Source organism: Brachyhypopomus gauderio, chromosome 6, assembly GCF_052324685.1.
Source record: "Brachyhypopomus gauderio isolate BG-103 chromosome 6, BGAUD_0.2, whole genome shotgun sequence".
NCBI classification, from domain to species: Eukaryota; Metazoa; Chordata; class Actinopteri; order Gymnotiformes; family Hypopomidae; genus Brachyhypopomus; species Brachyhypopomus gauderio.
In genome coordinates this window covers 25,623,654-25,650,988 of record NC_135216.1, presented here as the reverse complement: position 1 = coordinate 25,650,988, position 27,335 = coordinate 25,623,654, and the positions used below count along the sequence as shown (strand labels likewise).

General features: G+C 46.6%; 4 protein-coding genes across 10 annotated transcripts in view; all 4 read left to right on the top strand.

The window, feature by feature from the left end:
* Positions 1-5,107, top strand: part of brd4 (bromodomain containing 4) — a 30,957-nt gene extending 25,850 nt beyond the window's left edge. For all 6 annotated transcript variants that reach the window (XM_077009996.1, XM_077010000.1, XM_077009999.1 and 3 more), the window contains 5 exons: positions 97-441; positions 1,307-1,443; positions 1,614-1,819; positions 2,094-2,358; positions 2,493-5,107. In XM_077009996.1, coding sequence (XP_076866111.1) covers positions 97-441; positions 1,307-1,443; positions 1,614-1,819; positions 2,094-2,358; positions 2,493-2,561 — 1,022 coding nt within the window. In that variant the 3' untranslated portion in view covers positions 2,562-5,107. The remainder of the gene's footprint in view (positions 1-96; positions 442-1,306; positions 1,444-1,613; positions 1,820-2,093; positions 2,359-2,492) is intronic.
* Positions 5,108-6,181: 1,074 nt separating this feature from the next.
* pet100 (PET100 cytochrome c oxidase chaperone) lies at positions 6,182-7,436 on the top strand. Its single transcript, XM_077009993.1, has 4 exons — positions 6,182-6,371; positions 6,585-6,671; positions 6,858-6,890; positions 6,985-7,436. The coding sequence occupies exons 1-4, from the start codon at positions 6,345-6,347 to the stop codon at positions 7,072-7,074; spliced, it is 237 nt and encodes a 78-aa protein (XP_076866108.1). The 5' UTR covers positions 6,182-6,344; the 3' UTR covers positions 7,075-7,436.
* Positions 7,437-11,232: 3,796 nt separating this feature from the next.
* Positions 11,233-19,221, top strand: stxbp2 (syntaxin binding protein 2). Of its 2 annotated transcripts, none has more exons than XM_077009992.1 (19): positions 11,233-11,455; positions 12,287-12,336; positions 12,457-12,538; positions 12,856-12,932; positions 13,015-13,090; positions 13,387-13,490; positions 13,676-13,830; positions 14,054-14,138; positions 14,961-15,091; positions 15,266-15,373; positions 15,471-15,528; positions 15,796-15,861; positions 15,964-16,044; positions 16,740-16,881; positions 17,237-17,343; positions 17,427-17,525; positions 17,612-17,697; positions 18,054-18,211; positions 18,329-19,221. In XM_077009992.1, the coding sequence occupies exons 1-19, from the start codon at positions 11,419-11,421 to the stop codon at positions 18,400-18,402; spliced, it is 1,776 nt and encodes a 591-aa protein (XP_076866107.1). In that variant the 5' UTR covers positions 11,233-11,418; the 3' UTR covers positions 18,403-19,221. The 2 variants fall into 2 exon arrangements, with proteins under 2 accessions (XP_076866107.1, XP_076866106.1); XM_077009991.1 differs by having other exon boundaries at positions 11,238-11,455; positions 18,051-18,211.
* A 2,212-nt stretch (positions 19,222-21,433) lies between these two features.
* On the top strand, positions 21,434-27,247 carry xab2 (XPA binding protein 2). The gene is made up of 19 exons (XM_077009990.1): positions 21,434-21,589; positions 21,755-21,903; positions 22,095-22,218; positions 22,390-22,587; positions 22,755-22,889; positions 23,044-23,208; positions 23,846-23,990; positions 24,086-24,237; positions 24,352-24,471; positions 24,571-24,702; positions 24,815-24,946; positions 25,048-25,161; positions 25,266-25,428; positions 25,672-25,862; positions 26,033-26,155; positions 26,235-26,406; positions 26,594-26,714; positions 26,873-26,982; positions 27,064-27,247. Exons 1-19 carry the CDS (start codon positions 21,554-21,556, stop codon positions 27,123-27,125), a joined length of 2,544 nt encoding a protein of 847 aa, XP_076866105.1. The 5' UTR covers positions 21,434-21,553; the 3' UTR covers positions 27,126-27,247.
* Positions 27,248-27,335: the final 88 nt, after the last annotated feature.

Genomic DNA, 27,335 nt, shown 5'->3' with positions numbered 1-27,335 from the left:
TCCGCCCCCTCGCGACCGCTGCTCGGCGTTTGCCGGCGCCGTTGAAGGCTCTGCTGGTCTTAACCGTGTCCGTGGCTCTTCCCTCTGTTCCTGCAGGGCACCTGAGGGAGAACCCCTCCCCTCTCATGATGCATTCCCCTCAGGTCACCCCCTACCCGCCGGTGCTCCACCAGTCGCCGCCTCACAGCCTGCAGCCCAAGAAAGTGAGCATGGCGCCCCCTACGTCTACAGCGGCCGCGCTGCTCTCCGCTGCCACGCTGAGCGGCGCCTACCGGGCCGACCCGCAGGAGCCCCAGCGAGGCCCCCCGGCTCTGGCCGCCCTGAAGGAGGAGAAGCGGCCGCCCTCGCCCGCCCTGCGCGAGTCCTTCAGCCCCGCCCTCCGACCGGAGCCACATAAAGCGCCTGAGAGCAAGCCACACCTCCCCGGCCACGCCCAGCAGAGTGAGTACAGGCCGTCATAGAGGGTCACTGCCACACGTGGGCCCAGATTCTTGTTGTGTGTAAAACAATCGAGGTTACGTGGAGATTTTATAGCCTTAGAACCAATAGCCCATTAGAGGGGACAGTCCACTCTGTTGAATCAGTTATGAGAGGATGAGAACAAAGACCCTAGCATATGCAGTGTATATGAATATATCTCTGATAGATTTCTCATTCTCAACCATGTCTCAAGGCCAGATAGGTCACAGTCTCAACCATGTCTCTGTGTCTCGGGGCCAGATGGGTCACTGTCTCAACCATGTCTCTGTGTCTCGGGGCCAGATGGGTCACTGTCTCAACCATGTCTCTGTGTCTCGGGGCCAGATTGGTCACAGTCTCAAACATGTCTGTGTCTCTGGGCCAGATAGGTCACAGTCTCAACCATGTCTCTGTGTCTCGGGGCCAGATAAGTCACTGTCTCAACCATGTCTCGGGGCCAGATAGGTCACAGTCTCAACCATGTCTCTGCGTCTCGGGACCAGATAGGTCACAGTCTCAACCATGTCTCTGCGTCTCGGGGCCAGATAGGTCACAGTCTCAACCATGTCTCTGTGTCTCGGGGCCAGATAGGTCACAGTCTCAACCATGTCTCTGTGTCTCGGGGCCAGATATGTCAGTCTCAACCATGTCTCTGCGTCTCGGGGCCAGATAGGTCTCAGTCTCAACCATGTCTCGGGGCCAGATAGGTCACAGTCTCAACCATGTCTCGGGGCCAGATAGGTCACAGTCTCAACCATGTCTCGGGGCCAGATAGGTCACTGTCTCAACCATGTCTCTGTGTCTCGGGGCCAGATAGATCACAGTCTCAACCATGTCTCTGTCACAGGGCCGGATTTGAAGCCGCTGGAGAGTTCCCGCCCTGTGGTCCGCTCCTCAGACCAGAGCGGCCCACCCCCCTCCATGCAAGACAAGGACAAGTTCAAACAGGAGCCCAAGACACCTGTGGCTCCTAAAAAAGTGCAGGTGTGTAGAAGAGAGAAACCTATATTCAAAAACACAATTTTGCATTCTAACCATAGAATACACTTAAAACCTTCAGAGCTTCACAGATATCTAGATACATATCTACATACATGTGTTTGTGTCTGGATACACTGGATGTGTGCGTTTATTCCGTTCTCCCTCCCCATCAGGACGTGAAGCTGAAGAACATGGGCTCGTGGGCCAGCCTGGCGCAGAAGTCCACCTCCACGCCCTCGTCTGCGGTGAAGTCCAGCAGCGACAGCTTCGAGCAGTTTCGCCGCGCGGCCCGTGAGAAGGAGGAGAGGGAGAAGGCCCTCAAGGCCCAGGCGGAGCAGGCGGAGAAGGACCGGATGCGCCGAGAGCAAGAGAAACAGCGGTAAGGGGGAGGAGGTCTTGATCGCTCCGGCACCTAGTGGAGAGAACTGGAGGGTGGAGATAGAAGTGGATACTTGTTTAGATGTTTTATACACGGTTCCTTTGGAGGTTTTTAAGTTTCTCTTTGTGAGTGATCATGTTTCAATGCCTCTTGATCTCCGTAACGGTAAGAGCGAGGCATGGCGGTGTAGCGTTGGTAGAAGTCGTGGTGAATTTGTCCGGAGATGGTCAGCGGCGCGGTGAAAGAGTCTCTTCTCCCACGTGGTTCTCCCCAGCCGCGAGGAGGAGGACTCGATGGAGCCCCCGCGGAGGCCCCACGAGGAGACGCGGAGGCGCTCGGAGCACGCGCAGGTCCAGGCCCCGCCCCCGCCGCAGCAGCACCAGCCGCCGTCGCAAGGCCCCGCCCCTCAGGCCCCGCCCCCCGCTGCCCCACAGCCCCCCCAGGCCCCCGCCCAGTCCCCGGCCTCCAGCCAGAGTGCCCTCGACCAGCAGAGGGAGATGGCGCGTCGCCGGGAGCAGGAGAGGCGGAGGAGAGAGGCGGTGAGTTCTCCACGCCTGGCTTAACACGTGTACCGATATATATATACCCCCCCGAAATATATCATAAAATTATGCTGTATCTTTATCTTTAATTCAGTTTGATTTATGTAACTTCTTATTTCCTCTCTTATCAGATGGCAGCTACCATTGACATGAATTTCCAAAGTGATCTGATGGCTATCTTTGAGGAGAACTTGTTCTGAAATGCACAAAGAGGCAGGAGAGACTGCCAAACTCCCTTTTGTCCCAAAAATAATGAGCGGACATAACGGATTCCTCTGCATGGAGAAAACGGACTGAAGAAACAGCAAGGGAAATGATAAACCCGTAGAGACCCCACCTGGCCTTGAGGAACAGTGATGAGGCAGAGAATGGCTGCCAGCGAGCAGGCTGAGGTCTCGACAGGAAGCCCACAGTTCTCCTGTCGCCTTGGCAGGAAAGAGGGACCCTGGAGCTGGGACATCACTGCCTGTTGGGCTTTCCTCCTGGATCCAAACCTGTCACGCTAGCAGGAAGGAGAGGACTTCTCCTGGGGCACTAGTTCCAAACTATGGGAGTAATGGACAGACATTTTCAGTGGTGGACTATCTAAGTGACAACAGTTTAAATGTGCAGATTTACCCGTAGTACGGCCTTCATCAACTGCCAGATGTCTGAGGGGTTTTTTTTGTTGTTGTTTGGTTGATTTTTATTTTTTATTTTATTATTTCTTTTTTTTTGCTTTTTGTAACACATGCAAGCACGTGTTTGGATGGCATCGTGAGCGACCTAACTTGACATCGTAAGATGTGGTAATGTCTCAAGAGAGAAGGCGGGGCTTGCCTAGTCTCTGTCCTGTACAGTGCACATCGCTGAACACATTATTCACTGTCCAGGGGGTAAGAACAAAACAGCAACACACAAGCAGAAGTGTTGTCACAGATTGATTATTTAGCATTTATTGTACAAATGTGTGTTCTTGTTGAATTTAACCCTCTTACCAACACTTCTCCCCCTCTGATGTCTTATGCCAAACAACCACGTCCCTTTATGCTAAAGTCCTAGACCTGAAATGCTTCATTTAACGTGTCTTTCTTAATATATAAATCTATTGTTTTTTTCTCCCCACCCAACATGAAAGTTTAGGTAGGCTTGTAGTATATAAACCTAATATATGCATTATTCCAACAATTGTTAATTGAAGACAGATTCATTAAGATACTTTAACATTTCATCCATTTCAAAGTTGATGCCGGATCGTACCGTAAGCGGGTGTGTTTACCTGTAATGGCATTTCTGCGTATCCTTTAGTTTGAGTATAATTTTAAAAGCATACAGTAACTACTTTGTGTGTATTATACATATAGAAAGAAGACAAGAAATGAACTGTCCATATCTGGTTCATGTTGAAGCTACTGCATTCTAGAAGTAATGTAAGCACCAACTCTGAGCAAGCGGCTGACCCCGCCCCTTTGGAATCTTGCAGAGAAGGCGGAGCCAGAGTGCATCTTCTGCATGTCTCCTCCTCCAACCTCCCTCCCCCCATCCCCCCTTCATTCTTTCTTTTCCTACAGATCATTCTAAGACAACCAATCAGAGGGGACTGTACGCTGTTCTGGATATAACGATTACATGAGATTTGATGCAGAAAACGGAAGAAAAAAAATCATTTCTGATTTTATATCATCGTTCTTGTTCAATTATAGTGGATGTGAGTTCTAATTATGTTATTTGAGTCAGCAGAGGGGTGGGGGGAGGGCAGGGCCACAGTTTGAGACCTTTTGCAGGTCATCTGAGTTTTCTCCTATGGTGTTTTCTCCAGTGCCTGTATTGTATTGCGATTCTAGTTGGCATATATTATGTTTTAGGGAGGGTGAGGGAGGGATGAAAGATCGGAGGTGGGGAGAGGGAAGATCTGGGTTTTAGGGGAGAGCTTGTGTAAAAAGCAAAAAAAAAAAAAAAAAAACCAAAAAAAAAGGAAGGTCAACATTTTTTATAATCTACCCATTTACAATATTCAGGTTTAAATCTAGTTTTAGCTGGACTTCTTAACTATTCACCAGGCAGTTTCTTTTCTTTTTCTTGACGCTGTTTTAAGAGGACGCATTTAGGCTGCCTCATGCTCCCTCCTGTGTGCGTGTGTGTGTGTCTGTATGTGCGTGCGTGTGTGTGGGCAGCAGGACGTGTGTGTGAATGTGTCAGTACGGTGTTCAGGACGTGGCATGGGGAAGTGTGCAACTCCACAGAGTGTCCAGGGACACTTCACAAGAATGAGTTGTTTTGCTAACACTTTTTTCCCTTTCTCATGAAGTCCACATAAATATATAATTTTTTTCGATTGATTTTGATTTGTAAAAAGGTGAAAGAAGAAACACTTCATTCCTTCAAGCCTTTAAATGTCTTCGTTTGTTTTCCTCGGTAACAGTTGGACATATATGTGCCATAGAAACAGATTCTACAGAGAATGTGCTGATCTGCCACTCAGCAGAGGGTTCGCATTATTGCATTATTCAGGTATCTTTTCTTTATTTTTTTTTATTTTCCCCATTCTTCCCTCTCTTTCTGTTTTTTTTTATTTTCCCTGTTCTTCCCTCTCTCTCACTCTGTTTTTTTTTTTTTTTTGTTTTGTTTAGTTTTTTTGCTTTGTGTTAAACATTTCCTCGATTCCTGTTTGGTATGTGAGTGAGCTATCGAGGTCAATGATTCAGTCTGTTATGATCATGATATAAACTCATCTCTTTTATAGAAAATTAAAAGGAAACAAAAAAGTCTTGTTTGTGATTACATTTGTGATTTTTCTTATTTTCTTATTGTCCTTGCATTAATTTCAATGCACTTGGTTGCAGAACGGTGCATTAAGAATGCAGTGCTAAACATAGCGGTGCAAACGTAAACAACAGCAAAGCAAACTTACAATAAAACAAAATTACAAACCAAAAAGGGAAAATTGTATATGGTGAGTTTGCTATTAAAAAATCTTTAAAATAGACTGATGCATTTGCAACGTGCTCTATAATATAGTAGAAAAAGTGGAATGAAATGAAATAAAGTAAAAAATTGAAAATGAAGAATGAAAAAAAAAGTACAAGGGAAGAAAGCATTTTGACCACTTCACAGTTGCAGATCATCGTTCTCTTAACGAAAGAGCACATGAAATGGCTAACTGCAGCAAAAAAAAAAAACCCACCAATAAACATGCAACATATAACCATGTATATCAAAAGTGGCCAGTGGATTGTAATTTTTAGCAATAATTTTCATATGTACCTATTTGCATATTTTCCAGCTGCATCAGAAGTAGTTTATATAGGCATACTATTTTATTCCTTAATGCTGGCCTATATTGTTATGCTGTCAACGATTCTTATATAGAACATATTCATTTTAAGAGTCCCAAAGTTTTGTTACTCTACGGCCACAAAGGGGTTAATCAGGCCTTGGTTATACTTATCGAGCTCTATTGTGTTCCTTCCAGGTACGTTGTCAAGGCTTTGAAAAATGTACATTTAGGTTCAATCTAAATGTGTGGAATGTAATGGTTGGGACATTTTAAAGATAAGAATATTTGGCCTAGGATAAGACGCAAGTGAAGAACATGTGACTACTGACTTGGAAAACATCTTCTGTCGTTTATTATCTTTACACCTAGCTTTTGTAAAATGGACTCTGTAGGGTTTCGGGTTGCATCAGGTTTCATAAGCCATTGGTCAGAAGAGAAAGAAGGAAACACGGACTCAATAAAACCCGGATGTTAATCCGACCAACAAAATAAGAGTTGCTGTGTCTGTGCGTGACAATTCGAACTGGCTGCCTGTAATAAATGTAATCATACTTTTACTTTGTTTATACGTGGTCCTAATTCTCTGTGAAACCCCTCTGGTATTTAACGTTTAGCGCAACACCCCACTGAATAGTCGCCACTGGACTTTTAATTTCGCTCTTGGGTGTCATGCTAAAACCGGAAATGTAGTAAAAGAGTGACCCTGAGCTACTGTCGGTGAGGAGATATGGGGGTTAAAATAGAGATATTCAGGGTAAGGCTTCTAATTAAATGTACATGTAAAGATGCATGCGTTATTTACTTTTGTAGCTATCAAACAACGTCCTGTTGTTTCTCCTGCGAATGTAAACTTTCGTGGTGGGCTAACATGAGTGTAGTAGATGTTGTTTAGCATCCAGTGCTAAACACCTCAAGCTAATAATCGGGATTATAATCAGTACATTTGAGTTCAATGTTTTGTTTACAGATGATGTTGTATCTTTCATTCCCGGTGGGAATGTTTTGGATTTCCAACCAAGCAGATTACTTTGAGGAATACATTGTGAAGAGAAAGGTTTGTAATGAGCAAGATAGCTAGTTTTTTTTAGCTGGCCTTAGCTACTTGGCTGTATCAGAGCATCTAACCAGCTAGCTAGGTGTTTAGGTATGTATTTAAATTTAGTTTTAATTGTTATAGCTAGCTAGATAACTACAGTTTTGTTTTCTTTTACATTTGAATTTATTTAATTTCATTTTACAGAGGGAGATCTTTCCACCAGACGAGAAAATGCAGGTAAGAGTCTCTAAACATTGTGATCATTGGTGACATTATAGTCATGTAATTGGTGTAAGCAAACACTCGTGACATCTTTTCCCCCCGACAACAGAGAGAGAGGCTTGAAGATTTTAAGGAGCGAATGAGAAATCGCCGGGAACAAAAGATCCTGAATCAACTGGGCATGGGAACCAAAGAATGAACAAGAACCAACACGAGGAAATGAATAATGTCTTCAGTCTTCACATAGAAGCACAGAATACTTATCTGATGGTATAACGAGACCTTAAAGAGCCTGGATTTAGTTCCTAAATTATGGCATATTTTATGGAGACTGTATCTTGTTTGAGTATTGTTTTTTGTCAGTTAATTTATGAGATGACTCGACATAGATTTGTAAATATAAATGTTTTCACAATCTTCAGAACAGTTTTTTATGTTGCCAATGTATTTTTAAACACTGGCTTGGGTTATTAGTGGATAATGTATTGGTTATTTATTTTAAACCAAATAGATTTTTTGTAACATTCAGAAACTTTTCATTAAACCTGTGTATACCTATAATGTGTGTTCCCTTTATGTGAATTTTCCAAAGAGAGACGAAATAGAAATATGTATATAAAATGTTAAATTATACAGTTTGTAGACCAAATATTGTTGACTGTTCTATGATGTAATATGGTTGCTGGGGAGGGCTGTTGGTGTTCATACATATTAAAGGGATAATACAGCTGTTTGTGACATGACTGGGCTATAATGAGGTGGGGATAGAGGTGCGGAGGTGGTTTGCTGCTCTTCTTCAAGCTCATAATCCTCTCAGAATATGGCCCTATACACATAGGTTTTCTGTATCCTTAGATATAGATGAGCTGGCCGATGTGTCTTGTATTACTGGGTGGATTTACTGACTTCTGGATGGGAGCTTTACCCAAGAGTCTGAGAGGTAAAACGAATTAGATGTGACGGTTATATTTCCACATCAGAAGTCATTGGTGACAAATGTTCATGTCTTCTAGACAAGAGGTTTTCCTAAACTCTGTGCACATGTTGTAAATCCTTTGTGTTTGAGGTCCAGACGACAGTGGGCAGGCCTGGGGTTTTGGAGGACTGCGTGTGTAGGATCTCTATGAGAAGGGTCAGTGTACGCAGCAGTGTATGATTCAATCAAATTCTCAGAAGTGGTTTACAGCTTAATGACTTTATTTGAAGATTTATTTTAACGCATTGTTCTCATTCATTTCGGCAGAAGATTTGTTAACAGCGGCACATGATGGTAATGAGTTTTGTTTCATGTTTTTTCCATAGGACTTAAAAGGGGGTAAATCACATAAAAAGGTGAGAATGTAGGCATAACACTGTGTATATTAATAATCATTTTCCGCTATCAAAGAAATGAAAGTTTTTTTTATTGTTTGCGCTGTTGTTTTCACTATCGTAAGGCGGGCTATGTTGTCTTGAATTTATCTTCGTTTGTCCGTTCTGGATGTATTACACGACACCGCCCCCTGGCGGGCTGCAGAAGCAATAACAAGTTGGACAACTCCATCATCAAGGTCAAGCAGCTGTATTCGATTGTTTTTGTTTGTTTGACTTAAATTTAACAGTACTACATTTTGCTCCACAGATTTGAATACAGATGCACCTGCTGCAAGGGGATCCCTGCTTTCAAGTGTAAGGAGTCGGGGGGGAAAAACTATAGATACATTTTAAACATTCAGTAAGACCCAGACCACAATGACCACCTCACTGTTTTACAACTATAGTTATTGAAAAGCATTTTGTAATGTGTGTAGTTTCCCAGGCGCCAACAGCAGTCTGCAATATGCATGAGCACATTGTCAACACAGGACACTGGCGAGCTGCAGGCGAGCGTATCAGGTTACTTAGATCAGGGTATGACTTAGAAACAGAATACGTCTGATTCTAATCCTTTAATGTGGCTCCGTATTGATCGGCTCTATATATTGCTCCGTAGGTCTGTCGGTTGATAGCCTGCAGAGGCACGTAGGTATCAAAGACAGGCGTCTCGATGCTTCGAGTAGCCAGAACCCTGAAGCCCAAGAGAGGGCCCGAGCTGCGGAGCAGCTGTCGAGGGTGGACCACACCAGAATGAGTGCCCAGGATGTGGTGGACAGTCTCTGTTCACAGAGCTTCGGCTCGACAACCAATCTCTCTGTTATGCCACAAGGTACAAGCTATTAATAGAGTTGCACAGATTACTCTAAGCATAATGCACTCAAGTGAAATATGAGTTCACGTTTGAGGCACCATTCTATACAGCTGTAAACAGTTGTGTCTCACTATAGCAGTGATGTCTGCACTCATGTGTATTTTTATCCAGATGCAGGACTAGCCTTATATGTTAGGTGCAACGGCACTACCGTCCTTGGGGTTGCTCACAGAGAAAATGGGTACAGTACAGAAGACCTAGTCAAACACGCGTATGTCCGTATTTGACTGTCTGTGATTGTCTTCATGAATTACTGTTTCATTCCCTCCTTACAGTTCTGCCTGTGATTGTGACCTGGACAATGTGATCATGCTGAAATAAAAGCCTTTGTCATTAGTGCATGCAAGATCGTGGTGTTTTCCAAACAGTGCTGCACAGAGGAAGTTCAGTTCTCCTTTTTGAGTCTCACTCATTCTAAAGTTTCTTCCCAGGGCCATGTTGGGCAGTTTTTCCAAACATGTCACCTACAGCTTCCTCTTTACAAATTTAGAATTTAGTTCTGGATTTATTTGACAACATATATTTCTAAATATATTCTTTGGAAATAAATAACACACACACACACACACACACACACACACACACACACACACACTGTGTGTGTGTGTGTTTGTGTCTAGATAATATTAATATATAATAGGCAATATATATTATATAGACAAGTATTGCCTACTCCATGACGATAATTAACTAGACATGCATTTCCTGAAGGAAATACATAGTGCTTGAAAAGAGATGCAAGTCTCTGTGTGTGTGTGTGTGTGTGCATGTAGTGTATGTGGTGTATATGCTCCATATGCTCCATCTGCCCCATCTACTCTATCTGCCCCATTTGCCCCTCTGCTCCATCTGCCCCATACGGCCCTCTGCTCTATCTGCCCCTCTGCTCCATCTACTCTCTGCTCCATTTGCCCCTCTGCTCCATCTGCCCCTTTGCCCCATTTGCACCTCTGCCCCATCTGCTCTATGTGCCCCATTTTCCCCTCTCCCTCATCTGCCCCTCTGCTCCATCTGCTCCATCTGTGTGGTGTGGGTATGAGAGAGATGCAGGTGTGTGCGCGTGCGTGTGCGTGTGTGGGGGAGGGGGAGAGACATTCAAAAATAACTGACACTCTGTCTCTGCCACTCTGAGTGGAGGAGCCTTGTTTTATGTGATTTGCACCCTCCGAACAAACGGTCGTAGTTCGGGACCCATTTAACTTATCGCTTCACCGAAGAGATTGTGTGAGAGAGGACCCCTTGATGATGATTGTGATATATTTTGGTGTGGTTTGACCCAAAAATGACTGATTTATGACAAGTTAAAAACACACAAAAATCTCAACAAAGCTGATTCTGATTCTCATACATTTATATGGGGGCCAATGGGGCAATTTTCTGTGTCTAGTGCCAAACAAATGCTCATACCTCTAAAACTAATTGATCAAATGATTAGATATCTCGGCGTGCCAGAGAGGACAAGTTTCTCTCCCATTTAAAATTTAAATGGAGCTTCTAGGTCAAGGTGTAAGGATTTTACAGCAGTTTAGCCACGAAAGTTTTGATCATTTTTCATGCCAGCTCACACTCTAACTGGCTGTTAAGATTTGAAATTCTGAACATTCCACCATTCATTTTAATATAGGGATTTTTTCATTTTTAAACTCAATTCTATTAAAATCTATAACTCTAATCGACTCCAAAAACGGATAGCACACCACACAGAGCCGAGACCTTCGAAACGCAGTTCGAACGGAGTCTGTACGTTAAGCGGTTCGGGCCGGATTAATCGCAGAAATTTGGAGAAAATGAAAAAAAGGAATAACAATATAGGGCTCAAGCCCTATAATCATAATGTGCAGTAAAAGTCTGGTTAATCTCCAACCAACACTTATTAAATATATTTGTCAGTTATTCTGTCTGAGCATTAAACACAATATAAATTAAAATGGGTCAGGTCAAACTCCTAAAATCATTTTGCCCTTTCAGCTCAATTTAAATTCTCGTATTATTCGGTGTGATTTAGCTAACTCGGACAGTAAGTGAGCAGTAGAACCCTAAAGTTTATGTTAAGATGAGCCTCTGTGGTAAACATTCCAAACTTAGTTGGTGGTTTTGTGAATTTATTAAGTTTTATACACGTTAGCATAAATAATATGCGTATTATAATAATACTCTGTTAGCCCACATCTATTTTAAACCTGGCGTTAATTGCGGATCACACCGTTCACGTATTCAACCTTTTATTTTGAAGAGAAAGCGCTGCACTAGCGCCGTTGATATTTAGGGAGCTGCGTTCACACAGTTGTGCAAATTTGACAACACGGAAGTGTCAAAATGGCTCCGAGTGGACTCAAATCAGTTGTGGGAGAGAGTAAGTGGCTTTTTATGTCGAAATTATTTATAAAAGCATACGTTCTGTAACTTTTAAATACTTGAAGCCTTGTTTACTGACTTTTTAAAGTTTGTTTAAACATTTTTACGAGTAAACAGAGAAGCCATTTCGAGAAATACGTCGTTTTAAAAGTAGCTAGCTAGAGAGTTGGTAAAACTTCCGTGTGAGTTTTGGGGAGACCGTGGTCCTCTTATTTGGCCAGCTGCCTTCTTCCAAATCACCGCAGCACGATATGAACAACAGGGTTTTATTATCCACATTCGTTGGTTGATGGCGTTATTTTTCTTAAATGTCAGTGTTGGCGGTTCTCTTAACTGGTAACTGGTGGAAGTCTTGTGATCCACCTCACGGTAGATCGTGTCCACCCACTGACTGGATCACACAAACCAATAGTTCTTAGACGATTACACTCAAGGATGTCTGACAAGCCAGGACTCTTCTGGAGGTCTGATTAGGGCTGCCTTTGCTGGATACACAGAAACGTGTTCATTAAAACAGACTTGTTAGGCCGTTTCAACCTGAGATTTAATGACAGGGGTCACTTCTTTACTCGCATGGGCTTAGAAATATAAAATGTGCCTAGTCACCAGTTATAGCCTGTTCTGAAACGACTGGTTTGGCCAACATAAACGTACTGTAATGTGTTTGCTAATATGCATTTATGCACCCAAATCTAAATGACCAAAATCTGAACGTTTACAAAGTGTTCAACGGCAGAACACATCTTTGACTACATGCTTTCATCTACATCTTTAAAACATGCTTTCATGTATCGTGCATTTCCTGTTTTATCTTTTCTTTTTCTGTTAGAAATAATCAATGGAGTCCTGAAGAGTGTGAAGAAAGATGGGGAGTGGAAGGTGAGTTTGACTTTGAAGCTGCTTCATACTCAACAACAATCTGGACTAAAGGTCAATAATAACAACCCCCCCCCCCCCCCTGTTTAAGTGTCTGCATTAAACATCTCTTTTTTTCCCCAGGTGCTTATTGTCGATCAGATCGGTATGCGGATCCTGTCCTCGTGCTGTAAGATGTCGGACATCATGGCGGAAGGCGTTACCAGTGAGTAAATTCTTGATGAGTGGTTCTTCCCCCTCTTGTTTGGTGGTCCACGGATCAAAATGACTCTGGGTGAAGCCGAACGTCCAGCAACTGTAACTTGGCAGTTGTTTATACTAATGTAGAAGTAACCTTGCGTCTTAGTTTAGCATTTACACTCATGCCCTCTGATTAAAACCCGTGCACCTGTACTACCATTAATACTTTTGAAATCATGTCACGATAAGACATAATTACCTTTTAAGAGGATTATGGTGATTTAATCGGAGTGGTTATGGCCTGGGCTGATGAGGAGAATCGTTGTGCTGTTTTAATTTTAGTCGTGGAGGATGTTAACAAACGTAGGGAGCCCATCTACAGTCTGGAGGCCATATACCTCATCTCCCCTGTGCCAAAGGTAGGCACCCTTCATTAAGAAGCAATATTAATCTTGCTATCAGTTAAATTATGCTTAAATTTCTCTACATTTCTCCATCCAGTCAGTCAGTGCAGTGATCAATGACTTCAAAGATTCAGCCTTCACATACAAGGCCGCACACATCTTCTTTACAGACAGTAAGTCATTTAAGTCAAACCTGTAATTTTAATGTTTTAATGCATTTTAATGCTTTATACCCAATACTCCATGCAGCTTGCTTGAAATCCATATTTGTTACATGAACTCTGAATGTGTAAATAAGAAATATGTTCTTGGTGAGCTGTGTGGTTAAATAAAAGGTTAATGACAAGTTATTTGAAATTGCTGTTGCACTAAATGCTGTGTTTGCACCTAAGCCATTCAGGCCATTAGCTGTGGCTGGGTGTCTGACCGCTATGTTTTATGCCATGTGCTGATGTTGTCTGATCTGCAGGTTGCCCAGATGGTCTCTTCGCTGAGATTGCAAGGTCAAAAGTCGCTAGGGCAATCAAAACACTGAAGGAGATTAACGTGGCCTTCCTACCCTACGAGTCTCAGGTTTGGATGCATTTTGTTTTTGAATTTGATTACATTTTGACTTTTAGATTTAAGATTTCAGTGTGCTGAGATTTGTAAACTCTAAAGTGTGTAAGGCAAAAGAGCCTGTATAGTTGACCACCATCACCAGTCACGTTGTTGGGACGTTGTTGGGACGTTGTTGCGGTGTGTCTACCCCGTTGCAGGTGTTCTCGCTGGACAGCCCGAGCTCTCTCCACGCGTTCTACAGCCCCTCCAGGACCAACCTGGACGAGCAGACCAAAATGATGGAGGCTGTGGCTGAGCAGATTGCCACTCTGTGCGACACGTTGAAGGAGTACCCCGCCATTCGCTACCGCCAGTACGTATCCACCCTCAAAGGGCGGGGCCCGGTGCTGGAGAGGGTGGGGCACGTGAGCCCTCCCCAATGCCGGCCCCGCCCTCTGCTCTACCTCCATCTCTTTCACTCCACCTCTGTCTCCACTTGCACATGGACTTTTTTGGGTGGTTCCTTTGTTGGATCTTCTAGCTGGAGATCTCTTCTACCTTGGACATAAAGTGAAGATGCATCTTCTCTTTCTCAGGGGTCCCAAGGAGAATTGTGCCCTGGCAGAGTTGGTGCTGGATCGCTTGAACGCACATAAGGCAGACAACCCCAGTATGGGGGAGGTAAGGCTTACACATAGCAGTGCAGTTATAGATGACCAGGCCTGTACTTGGGCAGCCTGATATAGGGGAGTGAGCGGTGATTGACAACTGGTGTTTGGATCATGTCAGGTACGTTGGTCTCAGGTGACCATTGAGAGGGCGAGTTGATCAAGCTCATGGCTGACAACAACACTTCATCCAATTTTAGCCTTTACTGCTATCCAGAGTATTTCTTTCATCGTTTTAAATCTCTTTAAACTAGACTTTTTCTTCATATCTCTTTGTTTGCTCTATTCTAACACGCCCTCTGTGCCTTTAACGCTCTTCTGGACTGATATTTCTCTCCTTTTCTCTCGTTGTCTCAAGTTCATCTCTTTGTTTCTCTCAGCTGATCTCTCCCTGAGCTGGAGGTGGGTATCTAAACGGGTGTTTACTCCTCGGTCTGATCTTTATCATGCCGCTACTTCCTTGCTGTCTTCTGTGTTGTCAGTAACGATCTGTTTTTGTGAACGCATGCAGAGTGTGCTGTTATTCCCCATTCAGCTAGTTCTTGAATAAAGAAAGCAAATCCCTGGCACACAAGCCAGTATACATCTGCTGAAACCTGTTTGTCAGCAGTAATGCCTGACAGCTTAGCCATGGGTGAGGATGCAGTATTTACAAGCCTGCGTTTCTCTTACCAATGCAGCGCTCTCAGATTTGAAGTCCTTTTCCATATCCACTTTTTTTTTCCCCCCATAGTTTCAGTTTAGTTGAACACGTGTGAGTGGGCTCTCGGATGTAGGTGTGGGCGGAGCTTCTCGGACACGGGTGTTAACGCGCTGCTCTGTGATTGGCCTGCAGGGCGCGGACAAAGCTCGCTCCCAGCTGCTGATTGTGGACCGCGGCTTTGACCCCATCTCCCCCCTGCTTCACGAGCTCACCTTCCAGGCTATGGTCTATGACCTGCTGCAGGTCGATCACGACATCTACACGTGAGGGGTTTTCTGCTCTCTGGCAACATACGATGTGTTCGCTCTCCCTCCAGTTGCAGTGTTGTTACTTTCAGATTCAATGCAGCATCATGAGTATTTCTTTTTTAGCCTCATGAAGTGGTAGGTGTGCCTTATAGGCCCCGCCCCCTTATTCTATCCCACCTCTGTGTACAGGTACGAGACATCCGGGCTTGGCGACAGCAAGAAGAAGGAGGTTCTGCTGGACGAAGACGATGAGCTGTGGGTGCAGCTCAGACACATGCACATAGCCGACGTGACCAAGTAAGAGTCCCGCCCCTCCCTCCCCTCGTCTCGGACACGCCCCCTTTAGACTCGGCTAGCCCGTCTCACACCTGTGCCCCCCCCCCGTCTCTTGCAGGAAAGTGACGGAACTCCTGCGGACCTTCTGCGAGAGCAAGAGGATGAGCACGGACAAGGTGGGTTGGCGGTGTGGGTTGTGCTCACTCAGGGTTTCAGGGTGTGATGGAGAGAAAGCAGACGAGTGGAAGACGCTTCAGGAGTCACTGGACCTGTGGACACCAGTGATGTTGCCGTATAATCATAAAGTGTCATAAAAATCATTAAAATACTGTTTACTGCGTCTAGTGGAAACTCCAAAAAAAAAAGTGATTGATTCAGCGCTGCCTTCAACTGACCTTTGCTCCTGGAGTTGATCCACGGTAATGTGACCTCTGTTTTCTTAGGCCAACATCAAGGACCTGTCTCAGATGCTGAAGAAGATGCCCCAGTACCAGAAGGAACTGAGCCTGGTCAGTCCTGGTGTGGCCCGCATCACCGGCCACCGCAGCGCCCCCTCTTGGCCGGAGACTGAATGTGACGTGTCGTGACATTTGCACATTTGGTTTTTTCAGTATTCCACCCACCTGAACCTGGCCGACGCCTGCATGAAGAAGTTCAAGGCCTCTCTGGAGAAGCTCTGTGAGGTGGAGCAGGTGAGCTCCCCTGTCCTAGGCCGTCGAGCTGTAAAGGATCTCGGGTTAAAAAAAACAAACACATTTCAGCACTGGCTGAACAGGTTGTGACATTTATGTCTATACATCTATTGTACTATCATGACTTCATATGTTCTGTGCCAACATATGTCCCTGTATATACCATTAAGGTGTGTCGTGTGTGTGTGTGTGTGTGTGTGTGTGTGTGTTAATGTTCCCCATGTGTTCTTGCTTCTCCTAGCTGCAATTTTTTTTCCTCCTGTTTAAAACCACAACAGCAGCTGGTTTATTTACTTTATTGCTTTATTGTTCTCCGAAGAAAATACTGCCAGAGCAGAAAAGCGGAAAGGAATTTGAGACACAGTGTTCAGTGTCCTTGTGTTATTTTCCATAGTTCCATATGTGTTCCAGATGGGTGAGTGTGGGTGGGTGTGTGTGTCCTGTGCGTGCTGTTAGTGTCCCTTTCATTCGCCGATTTGAGCATGAGAAGAAAACGTGCCGGTCTCTCCAGATTACATCTAATTTGCAGGAATGTTACTTGTATAGCAGGAGAATATAACGTTGTAATCTTAATATCTTGGTGTGTCTCCAAAGCGGACATGGTTGACGTGCCTACGCTGTGGTTTAGAGGTGTGTGTGTGTGTGTGTGGGGGGGGGCCTTGGGTTTGCTGATGAAGAGGAGCTTGTGTGTGCAGGACCTGGCGATGGGCTCCGATGCTGAGGGACAACCCCTCAAAGACCCCATGAAGAGCATCGTCCCTGTGCTCCTCAACGCCGACATCCAGCCCTACGACAAGATCCGCATCATCCTGCTGTACATCTTCCACAAGAAAAAGGGTGTGTGCCCTCCACCCTCCACCGACGGTTCGCCATGGCGAGAGCGTGCGACCGTACGGCGGCGGACGTGGTGATCGTGGTGCATAGCTTCTGTCTAGGTCTATCTGGTATATCGACTGATATATGATATATGGGGGAAAAAAAGATCCCCTTGTAATGAACAGCTTTGTAGTTAAATGGTGAGTTATCATGTGGTGGTGAACTCTGTTGTAAGGTTATGAGCTGAAAAGAGCTTTGTTTTGGTGCACAAGCTAAATTAAGATCCCTCCGAGAGAGAGAGAGATGGTGTGGACCCACCCTACTTCCTTTTACTAATGACGCTCATGTGTCACTTCTATATGATGTGTCCTGCTAGGTATCGGTGAAGAGAACCTCACAAAGCTCATACAGCACGCCAACGTTCAGCAGGACAGCCATATCATCACCAACATGCAGCACCTGGGCTGCCCCATCATCACCGGGGTGAGTCTCCGCCCCCCCTGCCCCGCCCCCCGCCTTCGGAGCCGCCGCCCACTCGGCTGACCCATCCCTGTCCTGTGTTGCAGGGGGCAAACGCGGGCAAGACTCTCCCCGACCGGAAGGAGCGAACGGAGACCACGTACCAGCTCTCCCGCTGGAGCCCCGTCATCAAAGACGTCATGGAGGTAGGCGGGCGCCGCTCGTGTTTTCGGTCGTACCCGGAGCCAGGCCGGTTCTGATCCTCTCGCTTCTGATCCTCTCACTTATGCAGAACATCATCGAGGACAAGCTGGACAAGAAGCAGTGGCCGTTCCTCTCTGACCCCGCCCCCATCGCCACCACCCAGACCGCCGTGAGGTAGGGCTTACCTTAACCGTCCCACCCCAGCCTCAAGCCATCGTGTGTGGACACACCTCACCTGTTATTACCGTAGTCAGGCAGGAGAGTTTCTGATTGGCAGGTGGCGTTAGATCTGTATGTTTGCCCCGCCCCCGTCCTGCAGTTAAAGCAGAATTCTTGGAATATTCCAGATTCAGTAAAAATGACCCTTGTTTTTCTCCACTGGACGTTGCCTTAGAGATTCAGTAGTTCCATGCCTTTTTTTTTTTGTATGTACAGAAAACTACACAAAATAAAATAAAAATACAACAAAAAAAAATTTCACCGGTTCTAGCTGGTACTGGTCTAACTGGTGCTGTGTGTTATCCCAGCAGTGCGCGGTTCGGCCAATGGCACAAGAACAAGGCGGCGGCCGAGTACCGCTCCGGCCCTCGCCTCATCATCTTCGTCATCGGTGGCGTGACGTACTCCGAGATGCGCTCGGCATACGAGGTCACCCGCGCCACTGACGGCAAATGGGAGGTCCTGATTGGTGGGTTGCGCCGTTCCTACCGATTACTTCAAATGAATGTGTTTCAGATGTAGCTGTCGTTTGAATTGTACAAAGGTGTCTCTTTCCTAAGACCTTTTCTGTGAAATCTGCTTGTAGGTTCGTCCCACATCCTCACTCCAAACAGCTTTCTGAACGATCTGAAGACGCTGGAGCAGCCCGAGTCTGCGTAGACGTGGAGGTGCTGTGAACGCGGACGGTCTCTCCGATGTCTGATGCTCCGCAGTTAACCTACGGGTCTCGGAGGAAAGCCAGTAAACACGTTTAATCGTCACGAAGTTACTGATGATTCACTGTCTTTTAGAGTTTTCTTGTTTTAAACTTCTGAGGAAAAGGTGTGTACATATACATTTGTGCTATTTAATTAATTTAAAAATGATGGTAATTGAAGCTGATCCCAGAACAGTACGGCCCGTCTCGCCAGTACGTTGATGAACTGCCGGATGTCGTCCCCCTCTGGACAGGTCACTTCCTCCCAGACACCTGACAGTGGGTGTATGGGAGGTTCTGTAGTCATGCACACTGGATCCCCAATACACTGTATGTCAGTTACTGCCACTGGTGACTGTGATTTTTGTTCTGTTTTTTGACCTTTTCCTTTAATGTCTTGTTGTAATTTTACCCATACAGTATATTCAGCTGCGTAGATGAGGTGTCTGCACTTTTTAGAACATTGTGAGAGCAGAGGTTCGTTATCGGTGTAGCGTACCCAGCTAACGGTACGTGGCTGACGGCGGCTGGTTGTCACGATGACAGCGAGGGCATGTCACCACCACCTCCATTCTCTTTTTAAACGTTGTTTTATTTGTGGTCGTCGTGTGCCGTTTCCTGAGTTCGGTAAGATGTGGTGATGGTGTGAAGGGCTTTCTCTCTGAGTTACCCTTATTCTAAACTTGTGCACTTTCTTTTAGTTCTAACACGTGTCATTTACTTGGGTGTTTCTTTGTTTATCTGTCTGCAAAAGCTTGCTAATAAATATGCCATATACTTTACCATGACGGGTTCCCGTGTCTCTCCAGACTTCAGAAGCAGAACTTGTTTTCAAGCGTGCAGCCTCTGACTGTTTCATATATTCTGCAGAAGTCAGAAGTATTTGGCAATCAAAAAATTTGAAACATGACCAGAGTTTTTCCAAAGAACTGACTCCTCTAGGTTTGACATGTGAAGCAGCACGTCTTAAATTGTGGTCAGTTCGATAAAATCTATAGTGCTTACTTTGGGCCATGTGACCTTGAAGTCACTGAGAGTTCATGTCTTACCCCTTGACCTTTACCCACAACAGTCAACCTCAGGTGCTGCCAGAAGTGCAGAAGCACTCATCTTTTAACACTCGAAAGGTAGGATCCGCTTGTAATAAAGTCCACCTCCCTCCGCTGTGCAGGGTTAAGTGGTTTTAATCTGGGATTAAGTGGAAAGCATTGGACAGGTCTCTTAACGCATTGTGCGTAAACCCAGTTTAAAAACTTCCTCATATCATTCTCATTTGAGACTGGAGCTTTTTATAACATTGCGTTGTTTTGTTAACGGCCATTTCTCATCAGTGGAGTGCTGTGCGGATGTGGTGGTGTTTGTGTGGCGAGTGTGTGCCTGTGTGGTGGTGTTTGTGTGTCGAGTGCGTGCGGGTGTGGTGCTTGCATGGTGAGTGTGCGGATGAAACAGGAGTGTGGTCCAATCTGGGGCTCGCCTCAACTTATTAGCTCTTCCATTCTGTGAAAGAATTAAGCACGTATGGCTCAATTTTAATAATCCAGTGTCCTGTGAGGGGACAAATACAACATTCTGAGATGATCAAGGTAGGTTAATATATCTATCAACCTTACACTCTTACTGTGTATAAATATCTTAGTCTAAGACTCCTTCACTCAACATTACTGTGTGTGAGACTTTAATCCTCCTTGCAAAGAGTTTACAATAAAGTACACAAGACCAAAATAGTCCTGAGTTTTATTTCCAGATTTCTACCACAGTGTCAACCTGAGCATAATCTGCCTGAATTGAGCACTCTGTGGGTATATGTGCGTATAGCTCCGTTCCTTAATCATCTGCAGATCACCACTTTTAAGCAACACCTCAAAGTAGAATGTCTTCTTTTATATGGCATTATAATTTTTTTTAATGAAACAGCAACAGATCTTGATCAGTGTTTCAAAGTCATGATCAGTGTTCAAAGCCACAAGCCCGGTGACCAGTAAGTACTACTTCACTTTTTGACAAACAAGTGAAAGTGAAAATATGTCCACTAGGTGGCACACTTTCTCCTGCATTATAAAAGCTCACTCGTCAAGAAATTTGACTTGCAAAGTCATCCTCTCTACTTATTTGTTAACTGTACTCAATTACTTAAGTAATTCAAAAGAATAGGTTAAAAATAAAATAAATGATTTTTTAAAAATTGGAAACGGATCAATAATTAAAAACGCAATTAGCTGCACATTGACGATCAGATTTCATACTGTATGGTACTGGTATGGCAAGGCCTGTTGTGTTGTAAAAATTATGCCATTTTTATTCTCCCGAATTTGAGAGTATCTGTAGATAATGAGATTAAGGGGGAAAATGTCATTTCCATGGCTACAACATGGAAAGATACATTACCTGTAGATAGTGTAGGTAAAGTCATTTCCATGGCTAAAGCACTGGTGCAGGGTTTCTGTTTTAACATTCGTCAGTTAATTGGAGAATTGAGCTGGACAGAGACAAATGCGGGTTTTTTTTTTAACTTGTGTCATTACAGGAATGGGCCACGCCTACGATTGCACTAAACATAAGACATAAGAAATAAAATAAGTATTTTATAAGGCAACTTTTAATTCAGAACGATATTCTCTGGCAAGTTCAACTAAAGTGAAAAGGTTTATTAATTTCTGCACAGAAACTACCCTGTCAGTGATACGATGAGCAGACCCCTCGGTGCATTTTGTTACAGATCTACTGAGATGCTTGAAGATTTATTTCAATGTGCACATTTTTTGGAGGGAGGGGTAATATGCTACTAGCATTCCATTCCACTCATAACTACTATAAAACACATGAACGATAAAATGAAAATGTGTATTGTTTCTTATCTATGTTTTTGAAGCATAATCTGAAATGGGACGTGAATGTGAGTGTCCATCAGGGGGCAGCACGCACCACTGCTGTGGCTACAAACACGGATGTGAGTCCGTTACACGAAGAAGTAAACGTGCGCGGTAGCCAATAGCAGTAGAGGAAACCTCTGGGGGGCGGGGCTAAGAGTTCGTCCATAACGCGTCCGGTGGCGTCTCGCCTGCGTCGCTTTGTTCGGTTTATTTCACCACACTGAGCCGAGAGAAGAAGGACAACATGCCCGTCCTCAACGCCAAACCACACGTGGTGTTTGTACGTGTCACGACTCCTAACATATTCACACTGCGTGGACGGTGTTCACGCGGCCTGCTCGAGGTTAAGGCGGCAAGGCTAACACGGTTAGCACGGGGCGCTAACTGACCAGAGACACGCAGTAGTGTTGACCATGTCCACTAACCCTTCACTCTGTCCTGTCAGGAGGAAGACGACCTGCCCTACGAGGAAGAGATCATCCGGAACCCGTATTCCGTCAAGTGCTGGATGCGCTACATCGAGCACAAACAAAATGGAGCCAAGTCCGTGCTGAACATGATCTACGAGCGAGCTCTGAAGGAGCTGCCTGGCAGGTGTGTGTGTTGGTGTGTGAGTTTGTGTGTGGGTTTGTGTGTTTGGGTTGGTGTGTGGGTTTGTGTGTTTGGGTTGGTGTGTGTGTAGTGTGTGTTTAGTGTGTGTGTTGTGGGGCTGCCCTGCTCCTCTGTGCTGGGTCAGAGATCATGATCTTAAACCTCCTTTTTCCTCTGTGCCCGTCATTACACAGTTACAAATTGTGGTACAACTATCTGAGGGAGAGAAGGAAGCAGGTTAAAGGGAAATGCATAACGGATCCAGTGTATGAAGAGGTGAACAACTGTCATGAGAGAGCGCTGGTGTTCATGCATAAGGTAAAATAGTGTAGAAAACTGTCAATTATTTATTAGCCACTGCAGGTGTTAATGATGAATGAGCATTGTTCACAAGACTTTCAGTCATTTTGCTTTGTATACTTAAATGCTTTCTGTATCCTAATAACAGCTGGGCTCTCAGTATCTAAATATTGCTGTTTTAACTTTCAGATGCCGAGGATATGGCTGGATTACTGTCAGTTCATAGTATCCCAGCGCAAAATCACGAGGAGCCGTCGCACCTTTGACCGGGCGCTCAGGGCTCTGCCCATCACCCAGCACACCCGCATCTGGCCCCTGTACCTCAGCTTCGCTCGCAACTTACCCCTCCCCGAGACCGCCATCCGCGTTTACCGCAGGTACCTCAAGGTAAGGGTTGCATTTCGTTTATCTATGATTCGTGATATCTGAGGTAGGAATTGATAAACAACAATAATAAAGAGTCGAGCGTTATAACGGATGTCTGGATGTCCTCTCAAAAGTGCAACACCCAGAACTGTCTCATGGTCCTTCTGTGCTCTCTGTGTACCGGGCAGCTTTCTCCAGAGAACGCGGAGGAGTACATCGATTACCTGCGCTCCGTCGGCCGTCTGGACGAGGCCGCGCTGCGCTTGGCGGCTGTGGTCAACGACGAAAACTTCGTCTCAAAGGAGGGAAAGTCGAACTACCAGGTCGGCGTGTGTTTTTGGTGCTTGTGCGTCCTGTTCCTGTATCGAGCCGTCAGCTCGTACGTGTGCTTGACCAAGAGTTTAACTGATAATGAACGCAACCATATTAGCTTTGATTTGTGCTGAGCTAAGACACCGACTCCCCCCCCCCCCGCAGCTCTGGCACGAGCTGTGTGACCTCATCTCTCAGAACCCGGACAAGGTGAGCTCGCTGAACGTGGGCGCCATCATACGGGGCGGCCTCACACGCTTCACCGACCAGCTGGGCAAGCTGTGGTGCTCCTTGGCCGATTACTACATCCGCAGCGGCCACTTTGAGAAGGTACGCCACCACCACCCCACCCTCTACACCACCACCACCACCCCTCCCTCTACACCACCCCACCCTCTACACCACCACCACCACCCCACCCTCTACACCACCACCACCACCCCTCCCTCTACACCACCACCACCACCCCTCCCTCTACACCACCACCACCACCACCACCCTCTACACCACCACCACCACCCTCTACACCACCCCTCCCTCTACACCACCACCCCTCCCTCTACACCACCACCACCCCTCCCTCTACACCACCACCACCACCCCACCTTCTACACCACCACCACCACCCCTCCCTCTACACCACCACCACCACCACCCCACCCTTTACGCCACCATCCCTCCCTCTACACCACCACCACCACCCCTCCCTCTACACCACCACCACCACCCCACCTTCTACACCACCACCCCACCCTCTACGCCACCATCCCTCCCTCTACACCACCACCCCACCCTCTACACCACCACCCCTCCCTCTACGCCACCACCCCTCCCTCTACGCCACCACCACCACCCCTCCCTCTACGCCACCACCACCACCCCTCCCTCTACGCCACCATCCCTCCCTCTACGCCACCACTAGTCTCAGTCATCTCGGCCCTCTGACTTCTGACGCATTTGTCGTAAGGCGCGGGACGTGTATGAGGAGGCCATCCAGACGGTGGTCACCGTGCGGGACTTCACGCAGGTGTTCGACAGCTACGCCCAGTTCGAGGAGAGCATGATCGCTGCCAAAATGGACACCACATCCGAGATGGGAAATGACGAAGACGGTAAGAGTGTCCCGGGAGACGAAACCCGTCTCGCGTCGGGAGGGTAAACGGCCGAGCGGCCCTGACCGAATGTCTGACCCCTCCCCCCTCTGTAGATGACATCGACCTGGAGTTGCGGCTGGCTCGGTTCGAGCAGCTCATCACACGCCGGCCGCTCTTGCTCAACAGCGTGTTGCTGCGTCAGAACCCCCACAACGTTCACGAGTGGCACAAGAGGGTCAAGCTTTACGACGGCGTCCCTCGACAGGTGCGTCCACACGCTGACCCTTCGATCCTGTAATCTTGTCAATTGCCTTGTTTTATGGCAACACCTGTTCGAATAAAAACCTGTGTGTGTGTGTGCGTGTGCGCCCTTGTACAGATAATCAACACCTACACAGAGGCGGTGCAGACGGTGGACCCCATCAAGGCCACGGGGAAGCCCCACTGCCTCTGGGTGGCCTTCGCCAGGTTCTACGAGGACAACCAGCAGCTGGATGACGTGAGAACCAAACATGTTTTTCAGTGTCCTTCGCGTGTCGTGTTTTCTTTTTCTCCGTCTTCACGGCACCATAAACATGCTGCTCTGTGCTTCTCCAAGGCCCGCACTATCTTCGAGAAAGCCACCAAGGTGAACTACAAGCAGGTGGACGACCTGTCAGCGGTGTGGTGTGAATATGGAGAGATGGAACTGCGGCACGAGAACTATGACCAGGCACTGCGCATCCTCAGGGTGAGGGACGCTGAAGGCTCCCACGCCTGCCCACGGGGTCTCGCAGATGTGGGTGATCCGTGGTTGTGCGCAAGTTATTATTGGTTCACTAACACATCCTCTCCTTCCGCAGAAAGCCACCGCGATCCCGTCGAGGAAGGCGGAGTACTTCGACTCCTCAGAACCAGTGCAGAACCGGGTGTACAAGTCACTGAAGGTTTGGTCTATGCTAGCAGATCTGGAGGAGAGTCTTGGCACATTCCAGGTATCGTTTAAATACCGGGAAAAAAAATGTTTCGTGTTTGAAAAACTTTAACTTTTGTTTTTGATTGATATTTTGATATTCTGCGCGTTCTCCCCTTGCAGTCCACAAAGGCGGTGTACGACCGCATTATCGATCTCCGCATCGCCACGCCTCAGATCATCATTAACTACGCCATGTTCCTTGAAGAACACGATTACTTTGAGGAGAGCTTCAAGGTAAGACTCAAGTCTGAACCTGTAGTTACTGCAGATGATATTCTGTTTGATTTCTTGGTTGGCGTGTCGTTTGAGTGAATGATTCGCCTTTGGTGCGTTTTCAGGCCTACGAGCGTGGAATTGCGCTCTTCAGGTGGCCCAACGTCTACGACATCTGGAACACGTACCTCACCAAGTTCATCGACCGCTACGGAGGCAAGAAGCTGGAGAGAGCGAGGGACCTGTTTGAGCAGGCTCTGGACGGGTGCCCGGCCAAGTTTGCCAAAAGTAAGGTTTGGCCATAAGTCGGCCAAGATCATATTAACCTCATAAAGAAGTTTTTAGTGTCTTAAAATTAATTATGACTCATGATCTCTGTTCAGTCCAGATATTTTAGCAGGATGTTTAGCAGACAAAGCTGATTACGCCACCTTTTCTCTATGTTAAGCTGCTTCTTGAGTGCCACTTCTCACCGAAGTCTCACGGGCTGCGTTCAGTTTTTAATTTTGTGTCTCGTGTTGTGCTAACCAGCTATCTACCTGCTGTATGCCAAACTGGAGGAGGAGTTTGGCCTGGCCAGACACGCCATGGCCGTGTACGAGCGAGCCACGCAGGCTGTGGAGGCTGAGGAACGCCTTTACATGTTCAACATCTACATAAAGAGGGCCGCGGAGATCTACGGGGTCACCCACACCAGGTCCATCTACCAGAAAGCCATCGAGGTATGGTGATGCTCCAGAGCTGTGGTTCTGAGCACGAGAGACAGGAGTGCATATTCTGGCTGCAGACAGACCCAAATAACCCTCCGTTTTAAGACCATCTGCCATAAAGGAGGATTTGGTTGGATGTTTGGTGACTGTAGAGTTTCACCGAGGCTCTGTTTGTCCTGCAGGTCCTCCCAGATCAGCACGCCAGAGACATGTGTCTGCGCTTCGCCGACCTGGAGAGCAAGCTGGGTGAGATCGACCGAGCGAGGGCCATCTACTGCTACTGCTCCCAGATGTGTGACCCGCGGGTGAGGCTCCCCGCCGTGACCCCACCTCTGTCCCGCACAGCAGCGGGTTAAGGCTGAGCTCTCCGCTCTTTCTCCCCAGCTGACGGCCAACTTCTGGCAGACGTGGAAGGAGTTTGAGATCCGTCACGGGAACGAGGACACCATCCGTGAGATGCTGCGCATCAAGCGTAGCGTCCAGGCGACCTACAACACGCAGGTCAACTTCATGTCCTCCCAGATGCTCAAGGCCACCGGCAGCGCCACGGGAACAGGTGAGCCGGCCTGTCGCCACGCCAACCCGTCGCCACGCCAACCCTCTCGTTCCACCAGTTCAGAATGAGTGTGCAGGGCTACAGTGCTCTGGGACTGGGACACGTGTCCTTGTCAGTCTGTAATGAGGACTAATGTCTGCCCGTTTGTCTCTCTGCCCGTCTGTGTCACCGTGTCCCTGTCCATCAGTGTCGGACCTCGCCCCAGGCCAGAGTGGTGTGGACGACATGAAGATGTTGGAACAGAGGGCCCAGCAGCTTGCTATGGAAGCCGAGCAGGACAAACCCAAAGACAAGATCCTCTTCGTCAGGTCCGATAAACACAACACTCGTCTCCGTGTCCTGCGCGGGTTTCAAAGGCTAGAGTGTCTCTCGTGATCCACCCTGAGTGTTCATTAAGTACACGTAGCTTCTAGAGAGACACTCGTGCCTTTTCTGTACCATGACGGTGTGTTTAATTTCTGGGTAGGAGTGACGCTTCTCGCAGCGAACTGGCCGAACTGGCCAAACAAGCCAACCCAGATGAAATTAACATTGATGATGAAGATGAAGAGGAAGATGGGGACGAAGAACCAGACGGTGAGTCGTCCTGCGAGGGCTGGTAAATGCGTGTTTACTAAACCTGAGCGGCTCTAACCAGTGTGTTTTGGTTTTAAACAGAGGTACAGTTGGAGCAGAAGACGGTCCCCACCGCTGTGTTCGGAGGCCTGAAGGACGAGTGAAGGTTCACGGGGGCTGGAATCCACTATCTGGAAACGGAGGATATTTGCAAAAAAAAAAAAATTTGCAAATTGCTGATTTGAATTAGTTAAGCCCTTGTGGACTTTGTACTCTTCAAGTTAAAGATTCTCACTTTCATAATTGCTGGTGTCCAGCATTACCAGTTCAGAACACAAGAGGTCGCTCTTTCCCACATTCACAGTTCAAACAGG

Coding starts and splice junctions, on each gene's coding strand:
- pet100 (XM_077009993.1), top strand. CDS start 6,345: ATGGGGGTTAAAATAGAGATATTCAGG. Junction 6,372..6,584: donor TTAAAATAGAGATATTCAGG/GTAAGGCTTCTA, acceptor TTTTGTTTACAG/ATGATGTTGTATCTTTCATT. Junction 6,891..6,984: donor CACCAGACGAGAAAATGCAG/GTAAGAGTCTCT, acceptor CCCCGACAACAG/AGAGAGAGGCTTGAAGATTT.
- stxbp2 (XM_077009991.1), top strand. CDS start 11,419: ATGGCTCCGAGTGGACTCAAATCAGTTGTGGGAGAGA. Junction 15,862..15,963: donor ACCAGAAGGAACTGAGCCTG/GTCAGTCCTGGT, acceptor TGGTTTTTTCAG/TATTCCACCCACCTGAACCT. Junction 16,045..16,739: donor AGCTCTGTGAGGTGGAGCAG/GTGAGCTCCCCT, acceptor TTGTGTGTGCAG/GACCTGGCGATGGGCTCCGA.
- xab2 (XM_077009990.1), top strand. CDS start 21,554: ATGCCCGTCCTCAACGCCAAACCACACGTGGTGTTT. Junction 24,703..24,814: donor AGGCACTGCGCATCCTCAGG/GTGAGGGACGCT, acceptor CTCCTTCCGCAG/AAAGCCACCGCGATCCCGTC. Junction 26,156..26,234: donor CCCAGATGTGTGACCCGCGG/GTGAGGCTCCCC, acceptor CTTTCTCCCCAG/CTGACGGCCAACTTCTGGCA.